The sequence below is a fragment of the Nipponia nippon genome, unplaced genomic scaffold (genome assembly GCF_047370975.1).
Source record: "Nipponia nippon isolate SJK-2023a ecotype South Korea unplaced genomic scaffold, ASM4737097v1 scaffold_14, whole genome shotgun sequence".
NCBI classification, from domain to species: Eukaryota; Metazoa; Chordata; class Aves; order Pelecaniformes; family Threskiornithidae; genus Nipponia; species Nipponia nippon.
In genome coordinates this window covers 11,274,728-11,293,371 of record NW_028262330.1, presented here as the reverse complement: position 1 = coordinate 11,293,371, position 18,644 = coordinate 11,274,728, and the positions used below count along the sequence as shown (strand labels likewise).

General features: G+C 47.9%; 1 protein-coding gene across 1 annotated transcript in view; it reads right to left on the bottom strand.

Moving 5' to 3' along the window:
• Positions 1 to 2,795: 2,795 nt before the first annotated feature.
• The window catches only part of COX10 (cytochrome c oxidase assembly factor heme A:farnesyltransferase COX10), a 106,290-nt gene continuing 90,441 nt past the window's right edge, over positions 2,796 to 18,644 (bottom strand). The window contains exons 6-7 of the mRNA XM_087750794.1: positions 17,890 to 18,122; positions 2,796 to 5,434 (exon numbers count right to left, since the gene is read on the bottom strand). Coding sequence (XP_087606920.1) covers positions 4,992 to 5,434; positions 17,890 to 18,122 — 676 coding nt within the window. The 3' untranslated portion in view covers positions 2,796 to 4,991. The remainder of the gene's footprint in view (positions 5,435 to 17,889; positions 18,123 to 18,644) is intronic.

Below are 18,644 nucleotides of genomic sequence, written 5' to 3'. Positions count from 1 at the left end.
TCAGGCTCTGACTTGTCTATGGCAGGGCCAAGTGCTGGGCACGCACCCACCGGGGACGAGCCCTGCCCCGCAGGACTGACCTGCAGAAGAAACGGCAGCACCAAGAGGCCAACAACTGACCCCAGGCCACGCCGCCAGCGCGGGCAGCATCCTGCATCCCACGAGCTCTCGCTGGGGCTGGCTCTTCGCCTGCTTAAGAAATACCATGACCAGAAATGCCATCAGGGACAGCCTGCAACGCAGCTTCTAGTATTACCACCTCCAGCAGAGCTGCTTGGTAGGAAAACAGTGCTGATATTTATGTTTTAAAAGCAAAGCGTTCTGTAGACAGCCTGTATTTCCAAGGAAGGGGGAATATCTAATCACCTCTGGAGAGCAACCAGGACAACACGCTTTCTATCTGTAACGATAACGATTTCTTAATAGTATCACTCTGTTTCCATTCCTGCTCCCGTGGGATCGTCGGAACTGAAAAGGACGTGTGTGTGTTGTGTAAGCCTTGAAATGCCGTGGCCTGGCTGAGTGGGAAACGCTGCTGGAGCCAGGAGAGTGTGAATGTGTGACTCTGCTGGGGCAGATTATATCGGAGATTGATACAGGAAGCGAGGAAAAAAACCCCAGTGGGGGAAACGGGAGGGGAAGGGGCTGCGTGCGCAGGGGTTGGGTTTCCTCATTCATTCACGCCGGAACAAAGCGCGGAGCCCCGCCAACCGCCCGGCTCGCTGGGATGCCTGTCACGCCGAGGTACCGCAACCGGCTTCAAGCAGGACCCGGGGGCTCCTCGCCAGTGCGAGAGCTCGGGGCCGCTCACAGCCGCGTCGCTCAGCTGCCCGCGCTGCCCTGCGAGGTCAGCCTTGGGCTGCGGTGAAGCGGCTTGCTGATGGTCGGAGCGAAGAAGGGACGCGGGGCGGAATCAAAGCATTAGCCATTGCTCTCTTTACAGGGCCATAGACAGTAATGGGTAGGGGTGCTGATAGACGAAAAGCTGGATGTGAGCCGGCAATGCGCTCTCGCAGCCCAGAAAGCCAAGCGTCTCCTGGGCCGCATCCCCCGCAGCGTGGGCAGCAGGGCGAGGGGGGGATTCTGCCCCTCTGCTCTGCTCTGGGGAGACCCCCCTGGAGCCCTGCCTCCAGCTCGGGGGTCCTCAGCACGGGAAGGACATGGAGCTGTTGGAGCGGGGCCGGAGGAGGCCACAACGATGACCCGAGGGCTGGAGCACCTCTGCTGTGAGGACAGGCTGAGAGCTGGGGGTGCTCAGCCTGGAGAGGAGGAGGCTGCGGGGAGGCCTCATTGCGGCCTTGCAGTGCTTAAAGGGGGCTCAGAAGAAAGATGGGGGCAGACTTTTTAGCAGGGCCAGTAGCGATAGGACAAGGGGGAATGGTTTTAAACTGAAAGAGGGGAGATTCAGACTGGATATAAGGAAGAAATTGTTTACGCTGAGGGTGGTGAGACACTGGCAGGGGTTGCCCAGAGCGGTGGGAGATGCCCCATCCCTGGAAACATTCAAGGCCGGGCGGGACGGGGCTGGGTGGGCTGGAAAGGCCCCTGCCATCCCAAAGCATTCTGTCATTCTGTGACTGACAAAAACGTGAGCTGTTTACTTGTCCAGCAAGGCGAAACGTCATCATCCCTATTTTACAGATGGAGTGCATTTCTTAAACAGGGATCTGGAAAGAATGAAGATCCCCTGAGCCTTAGGGCTACTGTTTTATCCACAAAACCACACAAAAGGTTTAAAGTCCAAACAGACTAAAACCAGCTTCAACCTTGGAGTCACTGGCACTCTCTGAGCTTTGGTACAGGCTTCTCGTGGTGCGAAGCTGCCAGCTGTAACAGCAACGCCTAGGTGGGACCCCCTCAGCTACCAGCGGGCCGCGGGGCTGGAGGGACACGGCACATGGCTGCTGTTTTTTCACTACCACGCAAATAGCAGGTATTCTCCCCGGTTCATGGGGACATCCTGAGTAACCAGGATAACGGGACACCAACCAACCTATATTCAAATTCTCCAAACGGGACACGGAACAAAACATTGCAATTCTATGCAGGAACGGCCGTTCGGATTCAAGGAGCTGTGCAAAGCCCGACGCTTCACGGCCCAGGACTGAGATGCGGGAAGCCCCAGTTTAACTCCCGGCACCGCCCCGCTGTGCAAAGCCATCACAGCAAGACACTCGCGCGCACCTCGCCCGCCTCTTCCCCTGCGGAATTTCGGCAGCAATATCAGAATACTGAAAAGGGCACCCGAGAGCCCCCACTGTACCATCGGTCTGTAACCGAGATTTCGGTTTGGCAATGTTTTTATTTTCAAAGCACATGCAACAGCAAATTCCTAAAGGCAGTAAAATGACAGGAGATGACTTCATCCATGCCTGATACACGGCCATTTTGAAGCACAGCAGAGACCACCTTCTAAGTCAAAAAAGCTTTTTTTTTTTTTTTTTTTTTTTAAATAAGGTATTTCTTACCTTTAAATCCCAGATCCACTCATTCTAAAACCATGGTCTCTCTCCAGGCCAGACCAACGGGCGGGGAGATGTTGGTGCAACTCTGTGACCTGCATTTTGCAGACACTCAGGGATGATTATAAAGCTCCTGTCTGGCCGTAAAACCCGTGAATGTTACACGTTTTGGCCCAAGAAATGAAGATGACTGCTCTTCAAAACTGAACCACAGGCATCTCCTTGGGACCTTTAATCAAAACTGAGTTTGTCAGGACAGCACCCCGTCCTTGCAGGACATCCTAAAGCCTGGCTCTATAACGACTTAGGAGAAAACCACAACCCTCCTGCTTCAGCACCACTTTCTGCCTCTGAGAGCAACATCTGTGGGTTTTGTGAGCCATCTGCTCTTTTCAGGTTCCTCTCCCAGCTAAAGGTTGACCAAATTCTTCGGTTTTGCACAAACCCTTTCCACTCACACGCCACTCGGTTTCAGTGTGCTTTTTGCACAATAACCCCGTATTTCACAAGCCGTCCTTGCTCTTGCAGTGATCAACAATATTGTTGCTGCAAGAAATGCCACAAAACTATCAAATACCTTTGCAATTAACTGACCTGTACCAGAGTTTCAATCATAAGTGAATTGTTTAGAACAGATTTTGAGCATTCATCTCTCTTTTTGTACAGTACACACTTTATTGCAGAGAAGACCGGATGCATTTTTAAAACAAATTCAGGAGTTGCACAGTTTCCAGACTTTTCCACGAAGTGTTGCCCACAGTAACTTGAGTACAGCAGAGTCCGCCAGACAAAGAAGAAGAGGGAACTCAATCCTGTCATCTGCAATCACTTGAGAGAGTCAGAAAATCTCGCAACCGCTTATTGAAGAGCCAGGTAAACCAGGTGGCTCTGCTCCCGCGAGCACCTCCGCCAGCAGAACAGAGCTTAACCGTGTCACTCCTGATTTACACCAGTGTAACCAAGACCAGAAGTTGGGCTTGCATCACGAAAGCAGCCAGTGAAGATTTTATGTCAGCGTGATACGCATGTGGTGGCGGATTTGTGACGTTTCCCGCAGGGCTCAATTCGGGATCAGATTAGAGCCAGCGTCTCCCATTTCAGGTACTCCCGTATCTTTGGATCGATGCACAACGGTGCTGCCCAGTCCCTCTCCGCATGGGAAAGAAATCTTGGCATGAAAACGCATCAAGTCATAACAGGCACTACCTACCACAATAAACTATAACAGAGTCCGTGTCTACCCTGGGCGCTGCTGTGTTTGGAAGCATCCCAGCGGGTCCCAGCCGGCCCCAGGGAGGCTGAGGGTTAGCCGCAGCCCGTACTGGCATCACGAGCACATCAGGCTGTGGCTAGAAATACGCTTCGGTGTATCAGTTAACAAAGATAATGCATTTTCCTAGTGAGACCGTCCACAGTAATTGCTTTTGAGAGACACTGGCTGCAATTTCAACATTATAATATTAGATAAAAGTCCCCAATTTTTTTTTCTGCCAAATGTGTTTCCTCACCAATGACATACCCCGAGCGAGGCCTTCGCGCTGAGCCACCACGGTGTGATATTAAATACAGATCAAACTCTTGATGCAAGCACAGAGCTCATCCGAGGAGACTGAATGGGCTGGCAGAGAACACATCAGCATAGAAAAACCTTAAAACTACCAGACTCTGAGATCTGGTTCTCACTCCTACACCTTTTCAAAGTTTCACTGACATAAACAGTAATGGCAATTTTTACCAGCGAAGATCTGACACACAGGGCTCAAACTCTAATGACATAAAACCACACGGGAGTCAGAAATTCCCCGTGAGGGATGTACAGCAGAATGGCTCAGAGTGTGTTCAAGGTACGTGCTACAGAAGAGCTGCTCATCTGGAGGCTGTTTTGTGTTTAAATGCTTATGTGTGTGTGCTGAAAGACAGCTTTCTTTACTCCTTTAGCATTGTGCCCGCTGTATGAAAGATAAAAATGTACTGGGGTGAATGGGAACCTTGGGAAAAGCAACTGATTGAAAAAAGCCTCAGAAACTCAAGGCTTCTGCGTAATATCAGAGCAGGGGTGGCACGGATCGAGACAAGAAGAGTTCACCCAACCCACCATGTGCCTCAAAGCTTAATTTGGAAAGGATGCTTGGGGAGCAGGGGCGATAAATCATTCACCTGTCGCTTCCCGGCGGCTTCGCCGAGGCTGCCAGTGCTGGCGGCTAGTGAGTGTGCGCATGTGACTCGCTAACTGAAAACCTACCCACGAGACGAGAGACCACAACTCCCGGAGACTTTGGAAGGCCATCCCAAAGTGATGTGCTTCTGACATAGGCTAAATTTGAATCTGTGATGAGTGAGTGAGCCTGAGGCCCGTGAATGCTTTAAGCTCTCACGTCTATTCCCTTTCGGAAGAAAAGAGAAAATTATCACATAAAGTGGTCGCTAGGCACAAATGATTCTTCTTCAAACAAATCCCCACAGGTTTCCCCCTTGTAATTACTAAAACATACTACCTGATGCGTCACGAGGACGACAAGTAATTGACATTTAAGGCAATCTAATTTCCATAGCCCTCCCATGATTTCCCCCGAGCAGATCGCCTTTGTCTTCCTTCTCTAGGAACGACTTCTTGCACGTGAACATGACGAGCAGCAGCATTGGCAAATGCCACAGACTGCAGAAGAAAAGCTTCCTGGAGCTGCTGCGGTCTGCATCCCTGTAGAACCGAAAGCCGAGGTAGGAGATGTAGAGGTTAATAGGAAGCGAAATGATGGGGAAAGTCCACGTGGTGATGTCGAGAACAGGAGCCACCGTTGAGAGTCCGATTAAGGCCAAGCAGTGACGCAGAGCCACCCGCCTGCACAGCGCCGGGTGGGTGACGGACATCATACAGTATCCTCCTCGGGAGTAATCCTCCCGCAGCCCCCAGCTCAGGGCGTTGAAGTGAGGGAACTGCCAGGAATAGAGGATTCCTCCTAACAGTAACGCACCTGCAGCGGGAGAGAGAGAAGGAAACATGCGTTAGAAGAAGTGCAAGCGGTGCTACGTAAAGAGCTCTGCAGATTCGGGCTGTATTTGCGAAAGAGCAGCGCTACGAACCTGTTACAGCGCACTGCGCAGAAGACCAGGCACGCTCTGTAAGGTAAGGCATGCTCTGCTTGCTGTTAACGGCATTTACACAGGGTTGCGCAGGGTGGTTCTTCTGTTTTTGGAGCACTTGAAAAGCATTTCAACAAGTCACTTCCTCCTAATGAACCATCGCTAATTGGTTTCTGCACCAATTCAGTCTCTACCTGAGGGAAGATTGATGGAAATGAAGCAAAGTTGGGCAAGAGTCTGTTCTCCTGGGAGCCTCCAGCTTCCACTCCCGGGTTCCCAGTGGGTGCGTCCAGAGCAGCGTCACACTGGCCAGAAGCAGGGAGCCCTGCTCAAGAACAGCGGAAAAGGAGGATAAGCTGCTTCCTCCTGGGAACTGGGAAAATACCAGCTCCTGGTAGCCTGGAGCATGGCTGAGCTTTGTGTTTGCCCATTGCCTGAAGGGCGGGAATTGCTCATGGCACGGAGCGCCTTGATCTCGGACCTCGGGCAGGCGGCAGAACTGGCAGGAGCTGCTAATGAGGTGACAGAAGATGGAGAACTTTTTACTCCTTCCAGTCAATTGTAGGAACTTCTAAGGAGTTTGATCAAGTAACTTTATTCACAGCAATTAGCCACTTTTACATTTAAAAAGGAGCTGTGGAAGCACCACATTTTTCACAGCTATCCTCGGGACGTGGCACAGGGCTTATCGAGGCAGAAGCAGCTTTAATGCTGATTTCAGCAAGCTTCAAGGAGGCCCTCGGACTAAATTCCCTTCACTAATTTTGTCTGAAGACACAAAAAATCCCCCAAGGCTGTTGCACATTATGAGCATTCCTGGATTTTCCTTTTGTTTCCCCAGCTCCCAAACACTCCGCTCCGGCATTAACACTTTCTTTGCATCTCCCTGCCTCCATGAGCCCATTCTCTACGGAAACTACTTCTCAAGTGGAGCCGTGAGTCTATCATTTTCTTAAAGACTTGATAGAACCAGAAACAGCAACGCTTATCTGCACACAGGTTCATGCATTTAAATTCTTCCCCAAACACTCACTTCTGCCCCAGCGACTGCTCGGGCGCTAGCAAAGACCAAGTCGCTCTCTCCTCTGAACAGCTTCACGGTTCACGGCTTCTCTCCATCCGCTCTGGCTGTACCTTCCTTGGGGCTGCTGTTGCCTTAAACAGCACACCTTACACTGCTGCTGTCATGCAAATAATCATAATGATCTACGTTTGCAAAAGAGCCTTTTTTTTTGCCCTACCTTATCAACCAGTGAAGGAACAGCCCATTAGACTTAATGAGCTTTTCCAGTTGCGTAGAAGATCCAGTAGCGGTATAACAGACCCGCCTCATGGTTTTTTTAAAATGAGTAGCAAATACTCCATTAGGTGAGTACATGCTCTGAAAGCTGATTACAGGAAGAATGGAGATAGACGCTCATGCATGGGGCACGCAGCTTTCAGAACACCATTGCCCGCTGTGAATTACAGGTGATTTCCTGGACGCGGCCCAAAACGCTTGCAACTCCTGCCGTCCCGTCCTACTGAAGCCGATGTTCGGGGTGCGGATGCTTAGCCCCTTCTCTCAGTCGGAACTTTTAAAGATGGTTCAAAATGCTGCACCCCGAAATTACAATTCATTTCAGAAAATCATGGCAACAAAAGTAATTTTGGCCCTAAGAAAACAGGATTTGATTCAGAAACCCAAGGGAGTGGCTCTACTGAAATAAACTGAAATAAAACTTAATCAAGGAGCAGTACTCCCTACACCAGGAGAAACAATGGGGAAAATGTTCTTGTAATATGTTGTTCTTCAGCTTTTTCCTATTCTTGTAAAACATATTACTGGAGGCAAGATCCTGAATTTGATAAACCTAAGATAGGAATATTTTTCACGTTTCATATCTGAAATGCCTTAGAGACATTAGCCTGTCATTTTTCAAAACTTAGGGGAAGGTAAGCTACAATTACCCATCAGCTGAGGGAACTCAGGCAGCTGGAGCCGGGGCCAGGGTTCAGAGGCAGGGGCCGTCCCCGCTTCCCAGGGCCACGGACCAGCCGGCCTTTCAGCTGCCGTGCGCCGCGTCCCCGTGTTCCGGCTGTAACGCGGGCTTTGCTTATTCAATTGCTCAAACGTGCGCAGCCAAGCTCAAAACACACCCTAAACCTCAAACACACAAAAACCTTTAACAATTCTCTAACTATGACACCATTAAAAAAAAAAGTCATCTGGAGAAACTTGTAAACACAAACAGACCAACTAAACTACTTGAGGCTGGATTCCCATTTACAAAGCTCTGGTTTTTACATGCAAGCCTTTGGAATTTAATTACTTTGATTACATTACAACCATTGAGATAATTGATATTTTACAGAGAAGCTGAACAGTAAAACAATTTAATAGCCCATTATGAGGATTTTAACTGACCCGATCTTTTTGTTCAGGTTCCCATGTGCCTCGGCCATCCTGCAATTTCCTCTGCCCAGGCTGAGACTGTCAGGTTGTCAGAGGTTTTTAAGTGTCGCGTATGACTGATGACTGGCAAAGCACAGCACATGGTACAGCACCATTCAGCATCAAATGAGCCCACAGTAGGAATCCTGTCAAGCCCAGCGCAGACACTGTAATACTCATTAATTACTAGATGAATGTTAACTTTGTCATAATTAGGTCAGCAATGTTTTTAAGCAATATTACAGTGAGAGTAACTCTGGAGACTAACCTGGTTCAAAATAGCGCGGAGTCTACTCTGCTGCTCCTGTGCAGTTCCCAACAGCTTGGGAACGCAGTTTAATCAATGCAAATCCCCTTTTTCTCTATGGGGTTTATAATGAAGTGAAGACCAGACGAGGTCGTTCACAACTGTAACACGTGGAGCTGGCACAGAGTTTGCAAAAGCGAAGCCGGCCGTCGGAGCAGAGCCGTCGCGCTCGCTTTGGCAGCGGGAGCCAGCCAGCACCGGGGGATGCCGCAGCCCTCGGGCTCCTCGGCTCCTCCGCGGCACGTGGAAAACCGGAGCACGGGCAGGCCGATAAAAATCCGTATTAGATCTCTCAGCTTTTCTGCAACTGTTTATAAACTGCAAGACCACAAGTACCTGGCTCGTGGATACCCCAAACTCCTTGGCCTTTTGGGCTAAATTTTTAATAGCTGCATTTTTAGCCCATTTATGACCCCTTCCAAACTCTTCACTTCTCCAGGTGTGAGAATGGGGGACAGCTGCGAGCAGACACTTACGAATCCTGACAACTTGGCACAGGAGTCCTGTTTGATTTTGGAAAAAAAATGAAGTCTCTTTAGGCAAACAGGACCTAGGTCTCCAGTATTCTTCCACTGCTGTGTGCAAAACAGGTATAAAACATTTTCTTGTTGAGCTCCTATGTTTAATCACTTTGTACTAGCTTAAAGCATCTCAAAAGTTACAGGATTGCAGAGAACCAGGTGGGTCCTACAGCATCCACAGAGTTAAGGATACATAACAGATTTTACAATTCTTCATTAATTTTAAGGTTAAGCTATTATTTCTTTTCTTAAATTCTTTTAGAAGTATTTAAATAGTAATAACATATCTTCTTTTTAATAAACAAGAACAAGCTGAGATTTTTATTTTATTTTAATATCTAAGATAAAGCCAAAATGTCAACTGGCATTGAAAAAGATGGAATATGATTCTTTCTTTCTGTAAATATATTTTTATCTAGTGAAATACAGAAGCTTTATAAATTGCACTTTTCCTAAACCAAACAAGACCCACAGTCATTCGGAAACTGCTGGGCAAGACGTTTTAAGGACTCGCGGCCTGTGAAGGATACGGACTCTGTTCACATCTATACATCATCTCCTCAAGAACGAGGAGGCACACTGAGCCGCTAACAGTGCCAGCAGAAATCGTGCCGGTAGCATCGTTCTGAGCAAACCGTTTCATTCGCGTAAAGCAACGTGGGGACTGCAAATCTGTCTTCTCGTCCACTAAAGGGCAGAAGTAAATGTTTGGCTCCTGTTTGACTGCCTCGTGCTGGGGATGCCACTCTCTTCAGCAGCAATTTGAAATATGCCTCTTTCATGCTGGCAATACCTTTCATCATCAAAGAGCTTTATACATTGTGCAGTTGGCACATGGAGCAGTAGCGATGATTTCACCCACAGATGAATTATTTCAGCTGAATTATTTCAGCTGCCTGCCTTCAACAAGGCACAAGAGTTTGGGATGATCCAATTGAAACTCCCCAAAAAAATTTCTGAAGGCAAGTTCTTCCAGGGCAGAAAAGGACTTGAGCTACAAGAGAGCAGAGGCTGGAGCAGAGCGCGTGTTGGTGGGAGCACCGGCCTCGGGAGCGGGGCCAGCTGGAGTCCAACCAGCCCGGGCAGGCGGAGGAGCGTGGGCCTGTCTGCACAAGCCGAGGCAAACGTGTCCCAGGTTATCTACGGAGCCTGCTGCATCAACATCGTGTTCCTGAAAACACGCTGGAGGTGAACAACTTATTCTTTCTTATCCTTCTCGTTGTTCTTTAGACAACATGCAGTGCCTTCCCTCTACACAGTGTTCTGCAAACCTCTGGTACCACTTTCAAGCTCTAGACAGGACAAACACCTATTTATTTGATCAATAAAACAAAAAAAATAAGGCAGGGGGAGCTGATCTGTAGCATCAATTCAGGAACGGACTCGCTCCTTCTGTCTTTGCCTTGCTGCTGCATATGTATGACTGGGAAGTGGCCAACCAGGCATTAAAATAAACATGGAATGGTTAAAATATCAGCTCCAAAACAGATGTTGAAATCTTACTGCATTTCCCAAAGCTGGTGTTTACTGCCTTGGCAACCTAAGAATGCTGTTTTGCTTAAAGCACAATTTTAGTAATTCTTCTGCCTTAAATAATGCGAAGGAATTTTAAAATTATTTCCAGACCCTGGTAGCTCCCTGACTTATTAGAGGAAAGCACCGGCCTTTTGTCTCTAGGAGACTGGTATGAGTTTGCTGCCGTCAGGAGGGGAAGGCTTTGGTAGGCTAAGCTCAGCCTTTTAATGGATCGTAGTCAGGAAACAACCACACACCGTTTTACTTGATAGCACACAACTGGCTCTCCTCCCTTAAAAGATGTTGAACAAATTACTCCTCTTTAATCCAGACAAGGTAGATTAGAGCTCAGAGCCTTGACTTGGTCCAGCTGTATCCACCTGCTTGCGAGCAACCACGCCACCTCAGAATGCATTTTTCACCTTTTCTACAGGAAATTTAACATAACCCATCCAAAACTCCTCACCGTAGTCCTGCATGGTTTTTACAGGATGGGACGCTCGCAGGAAACGCACTGGATACATCCCCAAAGCTTTCATTTTCTGTCTTTTCTTGTGTGCTCGTTTACAACAAGTTTAACACGGTAGTCTTCCCCGGAGGCTTCTGTACTATGCAGCAATTATGGGGGTAAAGAAAGATTTTGAAGTGTCGTCAAAGCCTTGCTGCCCATTGCAGATTCAATGTAATATTAACCACCCAAAGGATTATTTGGGGGAGCTGGTACAAATATTCAGAGTGGTTTGGAGGGTCACGTCCGTAACACAGCTGTAATCTCCTGATACGTAAGGATTGGGTTATTGAGCTGGCAGTAGCATTTTCTGTTTGTGAAAGGGAGTTGGAAGGTGCAGTAATTACTGCCTTTCCTTCAGCTTGTTTTGGTGATGGAAAATGACTATTAGGGTAAATCTACCGGCCTCCCACTACAAGCATTCAAGATACCGCTCTGATACAATCACTCCCGAGGAAAAACGTTACCTACTATTTAATTTTTGTGTTTGGAAGCAGAAAAGAGATTAGCTCTACAAAACTTGCATCTTAATTTGTGATTATGAAGCCTTCTCAAACACAAAGACATTTGGGAATTATGTAGTTATGAACCTTAACCAAACTGATGCAATTCTCCTCTATTTTACCACTGCAGCATTTCCTATCTTAGCACCACAGCAAGACAACAACCGGCACTTCTGCTTCCACTGGAAAACAAAAGCAGATGCTCCTGCTTGTGTCGGACGCCGCCTGAGCGGCTAAGCAGCCTTGAGAAGGAAAAAAAGGAAAAGTATCGCTTCTAAAGCTTTGCACAAGGTCTCTGGGCTGCAAACAATGGTCCCGGCCGTCGGTGCGGGCACGCACAGCCCCGCGCGCGGCCCTAATTGTGCACCTTCAAGGTTACACGGTCACGTAAACGAAGGGCGAGGAGGAAAACACCGGAAAACTCAAAAGCTTCATGGTCATGGGTTTCAATAGCTGTTTCTTTTGAAGGATGGCACAAAAGGCTTGCGGAACAGGAGCATCTCAGGGCTGCGATAGACTTCTCTGCTGCAGCACATAAAGGGAAGGGGATGTTGGCCGTGTCTATGGCTTGTCTGCCAAACAAAAGGACAATCCTTAGTGTCCACCACGAATGGGAGACGACGTTGGCAGTGGGGTTTTTCACCTCAAGGGAGTGTTCCTGGCCACTGCCTTTAACAGGAGGAAACCAGATGTCCTCAGGTATGCTCGCCACGCGGAGAAAAGCTGTGTGCATACGGATACACAGGCGTGCACGCTTTTTGTATGACACACACCAGGTTATTACAGCCGAAAGTCTCACAGGTAAACACCTTTCATTATACAGGCGAGGTTGAGAAAAACAACAACGTTGTACATAATTCGTCTTAGCTAACCCCAGCAACAGATGCCGTAAAAAAAGCGAGCCTGTTGGGTAAGATGAAAATACGGTCTTTGCACAGACCATTCGTTATGTGCAAATATATTTAGGAAGTATTTGCCAAAGGACCAGACTCACCGGAGGACTGCAAGCCTGCAGAGCCACGCAGAGGCTCCTCATCAACCACCTCTTCCCACCGGGGCTCCCACAGAGCCCGAGGGTGGGCATCCCCCCTGCAGGCCCCCTGTCGTGCTTCTGCTGGGGGTGTTGTGTCACACCCGGGGCACCGGTGCTTCTCCTGCGGGTGTTGTGCCACACACCCGGGGCACCGGTGCTTCTCCTGCGGGTGTTGTGCCACACACCCGGGGCACCGGTGCTTCTCCTGCGGGTGTTGTGCCACACACCCGAGGCACCGGTGCTTCTCCTGCGGGTGTTGTGCCACACACCTGGGGCACCGGTGCTTCTCCTGCGGGTGTTGTGCCACACACCCGAGGCACCGGTGCTTCTCCTGCGGGTGTTGTGCCACACACCCGAGGCATCGGTGCTTCTCCTGCGGGTGTTGTGCCACACACCCGGGGCACGGGGGTTGCTGCACAGCCCCATCTCCTCCAGGTGCCCAACAGCCGTGTGTGGGGCAGAGAACCAGGTAAGGGCACGCTGCCTGTGAGTTTGTGGGGTTGGTCCCCCAGGTGCCCCAGCGGTGGAACTGCCATTTCTTTTGTCTCTTGTGAAGATGGAAAGGGGGAAAAGAAATAGCCCATTGGCTTTTGTCCTAAATTCAGACCAGCTGCTCCTAATATTGTCCCTCTGTCTCAGCTTTTACCCCCACAAAGGACACTCCTGGGCCCCCAGCTTCCAATTCTCATATGTCAGTGGCATGAATATCTCCGTTTCCTCTGGAACAGACCACAGATTCTGCTGTCTTTCATCCGAGAAGTGAAACCCCGAAAAGCTGAGTTTACTAGAGGGAGTTTATAGCCGGCGTCTCCTCTGGTCCTGCGGCAGGACCGCGGAGCTCCCGCGCGGCTGCCTTCCAGACCTGCTCGCACATCAAGGGGCTTTGAAAGCTCAAAGTGCTTAACTGGAAGGGACACAAAGATCTCCAAGCTTATTTTGCATGCAATTAAGCTGTTGCTTTGCTCTCCCTCCTCCTGGCAGACAAGTGCTACACCAGGGAAGGTATGAGAGACTCCAGGCATTGACAGGTTGGGCGCAGCCCCCCCTCTCCCCTATTCTCTTCTTTTTGTTACTGAAACCATCCATCTGCCAAATGTCACTAGCTGATAAGAACTGCCCGTTTTTAAATCCCCATTTGTAAATAGATGTTGGCTGACATAATTAATGTCTACCATACAACACAATTTGAATTACAAAGTAAAGGCAATTTAAAAATCAGCCTCCGCATGATTACAATTGATACTCAGTCTATAAATTCCATGGCCCCAGGAATTATTTAAATTTCAGAAAATGAATGAAAATCAGTACAAGATGTCTTTCAGGAAAGCGAGACCAGAAGTGGAGCATCTGAGATAAACTAAATAGTCTCTTGAGATAAACATTCTTTGGTGCAGTAATACCTATGGCTCCAGGCCACCATGGGTCTGTAATGTCTGCTATACTGGCAGGGCTGTTATCTGCTACGCCACTGCCACCTACTCAGAATAAATCCCCTTAACTGATAAGCACATTATGTTGAGGACCCCTGCTTGTCACTTCCATCTAACTGGGTGGTTTATACCAACGCCGCGGCACTGAATTGCTCCGCGCTGAGAGGCCGGTGCCGCTCGCCGGCTGGGATCCAGCCTTCAGCGCACAGGCACAGGAAGGTCGGTGGAAGAAGCGCAAAATGTATAAGGCAAAATACGGGCTGTGGCGCTTGGAAACGCTTACCCTGGATTCAGTTTTTCTGCTAACTAGAAATAACAAGTTTAAATGGACAGCAAACATTTCTAACAAGCAAGCTGCAGCATTCGTCTGGGGAGAAAGACCAGCAACACATGAGTAATTTAAAGCATGTATACGCTGTGCCGCTGGCACGCCAAAATAAACGGCTCCGTTACTTCCTAAAGACATCCGTACAGAGGCTCAGCAGCGGCGCGGCCCAGCCCGCAGCTCTCCTGCGTGCGGACCCTGCGCAGGAGGATCCAGCACGGAACCGGGCACTGCCGAGCTTTGCCTCTTCTTCCTGCCTCCGTGCTATCACTTACGGCTTGGAGTGAATTTCATTATTTTTCCTGCTAGTCCTTCCTTTGTAAAATCAGGAGAAATGATGTGAGGGCATCTAGATTTACTAGAAAAACAAATCTCTTTGGAAATAAATACTACCACAAAGGAGCAATGAAATCTGCTTTCAAGGAAGCAAACGTGTTACTGCAAATCACAGGCTGGCAGTTAAGTTCTGCATAAATACACCAGATACATGGAAGTGATATCCACGTGATAAATTACGTTTATCAGGCACCTTTGACCATCTCACCTGCGCTGGGCTCCCCCAGCGAGGAAACGTGAACATTCCCGATCTTTCATCAGTTGCAAACAGCTGCCATTAAAAAAACACAAAAACCCCCAAACCCACAACAAAGAATTCCACATCTTCCCAGAGATAACCTTATCTTTCGCTTTTGAAATGTGAGGTTTTCCCTAAATTATGTTGGCACAAAATGCAGGGTTGGGGGCAGGAGGTTCAATCAGGCTCCAGAGCATATAGTTAAAGTTACCTAGCAGGGGCAGAAATGGAAGCAAGCATCACTGGGAATCAGGGCAGGACCTGCAAAAGATGTGTTGTGTAAGAAATACCAGCATCACTGGAAATATAAGGGTCCCAGATTTTTATCTGCAATATGGGATATTTGTTTCTTGTGCAAGAAACTGTCAAGGTCTTAATCTTTGAAATAAGAAAGTTATAAACCAAATAAGGACGAAAGTAAACAAGGCTGCTCCAATCTGAGACGCTTTGTTACTGTCTCTGGAATTGGGAACTAGGAATCAGCTCCAACTCTCTCAAACGACCAAAAGCCCCTCGCAGCACGAGCTCTGCACCGCGCCGGTGACGTTACTGAGCCGCTGCCGTTACAGAAGAGGGCAGACACGGCTGTCCCGGGGTGCCCCACCGTGCGGCGTAGCACTCGGTTACCTCCCTCAAATGGTAACGAAAGGTCTGTGCTTAAATATTGTTTTCCCTACAACCAGCAACATGTACAACAATGCGCCTGCTGTGAGAAGATTACAAGGAGAGAAAATTCACAGGAAAACGTAAACTCAAAAAACCACCAGTTAAGCAGTGAGAACCTTCCTTCTCATTAGTTTTCTAACTCCCTTCCTTCACATTCCTCTTTGTTATTGAGTGGAATGATTTTTTTTTTTTTTTTTAAAACGAGGTGTAAATGCATTTTCACACCTCTGCCTAAAACTAGGTTAAGTCTCCAAGCTAATTACACATTATTAATGAGTTCAACAACTGTGGGTAGGCCGGTTAGAGAAGGGATGCAGGTCTGCACGTCCTGCATGTATGCAGGCGGATGCACGCCTGCACGCCGCACCGGTCTGATGCCGCCAGATGCTGAACTCTCTTCTCCCTTCCAACAGCAGAACACTTAACACTGGAAATCGTAGTTTACAATGCAGTCCTTTTCTTCTATTTATAGCTTCTCTTTTCAAAGCTTTTTTTTTTTTTTTAAATCCTGAAATGCACTAAAATATGACATTCAGGTCACCGTTTTCAGGACTCTCCCCAGGTGTACTTCACTACAAAGACCAGCATCAGCTCAATAACATTTCTTTCTCTATGAAACAAGCTGCCTGCCCTCACTGACACAGACCGGGAGGTGACTGTAGAAAGTTTTAGCTACCCAGAACAAACAGTACAACATGGGGTTGCGCACCGGCGCAGATCATCATGTTCTGGCAAAGTCTGCTCAGATGGTTTTGGTAGACCAAATGCCATCATCCACTGATGGCATCATTGCCAGAGACTATCTCCTCCACAGCAGAGCTGGCAGCGGGCCTTGTAACCGCATCTCAGTGGCAAATAAGAGAGGAAGAGCTTACTTGGGACAAAGGTGGTGCGCTCTGCTGCCTGCCCTGTCTGCCTGCCCTGCCTGCCCTGCCTCCCTGCCTGCCCTGCCTGCCTGCCTGCCCTGCCTCCCTGCCTGCCCTGCCTGCCGTACAGTGACAGCTTAGCTTTTTGCGAAACAGGTCTCAAAGAGCAAGTCGTAACTTGACAAATTAAAGATAATGGAACTCGGTGCCAGTTTACTTTGCTGGGCTTTAAGTGCAGCAGTTTAGCTGCCATTTGAAAACCAGGGGTGAAAATTTGAACTGTGACAGCCTCTACAGCAAGGGCTTTTGGTGAGCCAGAGCTCTTCACTCCAGCTCCTCCGGACTGGACTTTGCAGGTGAAGCCTGGGCACTGAGAGTCATCTTCTAGCATCAACTCTGCAAAGAGACGCCAAAACCAACGCAGAAATCTCTAAACAGCTTAAGATCTGAGGTCTAAGCAACTGCAGCCAGAATGATACAGTCCTTAAAAGTACACATTTTGCGTTTTCAGTTCATTCTCTTCCCTTTAGAAATACAGAGCTTTAAATGATGTCTGTTACGCACTCCTTAACGTGAGACACTATACGTATATATACATATCATTTATAGGCCTAAACATAAAAAAAACCTTCCAGAGAAGTAAATGTTTGTATAGAAGTGGCACACACGTTTACAAAAAAAAAAAAAAAAAAACAAACCACAAACCCTTCCTCTCCTGGCTCTGGATTAGATCTGTACCAGAACGTGCACACACAAAGCCAATTCAGACTGAGTTTTATAGGAAGTGCGCAGCATAAATGAAGGCGTGCTATGGATTTTGCACAGATTCTGATAACTTCTGTTTAAAAGCCTTGTTGTTGAAAGTATTATTCAAGCCTTAAATATGCCACACTGCGGGATGAGTGTGTGCTAAAAAAATTCTTAGCAGACCTGTTAATTGAACTTCATGAGTTTCTTCAGACTATAACTATGTGGAGCCACTTTGATTCTTAAGTTTCTAGCTGGCAAGAAAAACAAGCCCTAATTGTGTCAGAGTTTAGCTGCTGAAGAGATCAGTGTTTTACGAGGGATGTAAAAACGGTTCACAGTTACTAAAATAGAAATCTTCGTTTGCTTTTCAAGGAGGAGGGGAAGGAACATTTATAACTTAGAGTTTAGAAGTGGGCAATTAAAAAATACAACAATAAATTAATCTTCCTAGGACATTTTCTGGCTTGTGGAAAGACAGTAATAAACACATCTGGAAATTTTCCAGCTGAAAGCTCCTGACTTGTAAGTTGGATCTTACTGGGTATGGTTTTAATCCTGAAATTACATAATATTTTCTTCCATGTGAACTCCGAAGACACTATCTTCCTTCTAGATTTTTTTTTAAGACGGCCTAAACACATATTCAATAGGACACGGTCTTTTATCAGCTCACATTTGCCGCTGAAATCCCCCCGTAAGGAAGATGATACAATCATGTCTACTTCTTCGGTCCTTATGGTACCACACTGTAACAGACTTTGGCATCGCAAACTGCAGAATATATCCACTTTTGAAGGAGTATCAGGTCAACAAGCATAAAGAACGAGGTTTGCTGCCTTTTGAGTGGGTCTTTTTAGCTATCCCAAAGGCAACGCTGACAACCACTCACCCAGATGCGAGGGTTTTATACTCACCAGCATCAAGACTACCAGTAGCCGCAGTCCAGCCCATGACGGGGGGAATGGCACCGACGACAGCTCCCACCCATGTGTTGGCAATGCTCATTCTCTTCATGGGTGTGTAACAACACGTGTATAAGAAAATGTTGAAGGCTCCCAGGGCCCCGGTGAGGGGGTTGACTCCCAGCGTCAGCAGCGCGATTCCCGGGACTCCGCAGGAGGCGGCAAAACAGACGGCGAGCAGGGGGCTGCGGGCAGAGAGCAGGAGACACGCGCTGAGCAAAAGAGTCTGTCTTAAAGAATGACTGCGGCCCCTCTCCTTTTGCCTCCTCCCAAAAATTAAGATTGCATTTTTGTTATTTTTTTACTGCCCAGCCCACATTTTCCCATTTGACTCCCCACCCTAAGGCAAGCCTTTCTCAAAAGTGAAGACAATCTTGCTGCAGATGTGCAGTGACAGGTGATTCTTATTCTCGTGATCCCTGTCCTCGCCAACTAAATTCAAGCTATGCAGGTAAACAGCCCTTACAGAGAACTGCTGCTTCCAGCAGACCTTTCTCTTTCATTTTCATCTTAGCAAATTTTGACCTGTGGAAAAAGCACTCAGGGTTTCGAGTGACTGAGAATGCTTGTAGCTTGTCAGATTTTTAATTTATTGCAATTATCCAAGGGATCCTTTGACTGAAATGCAACAGGGTTAGACACAAAATTAGGAAGCATTTATAAGAAAAGAGTACATTCAATCAGTTTGAAATTATGTCAACAGGAAT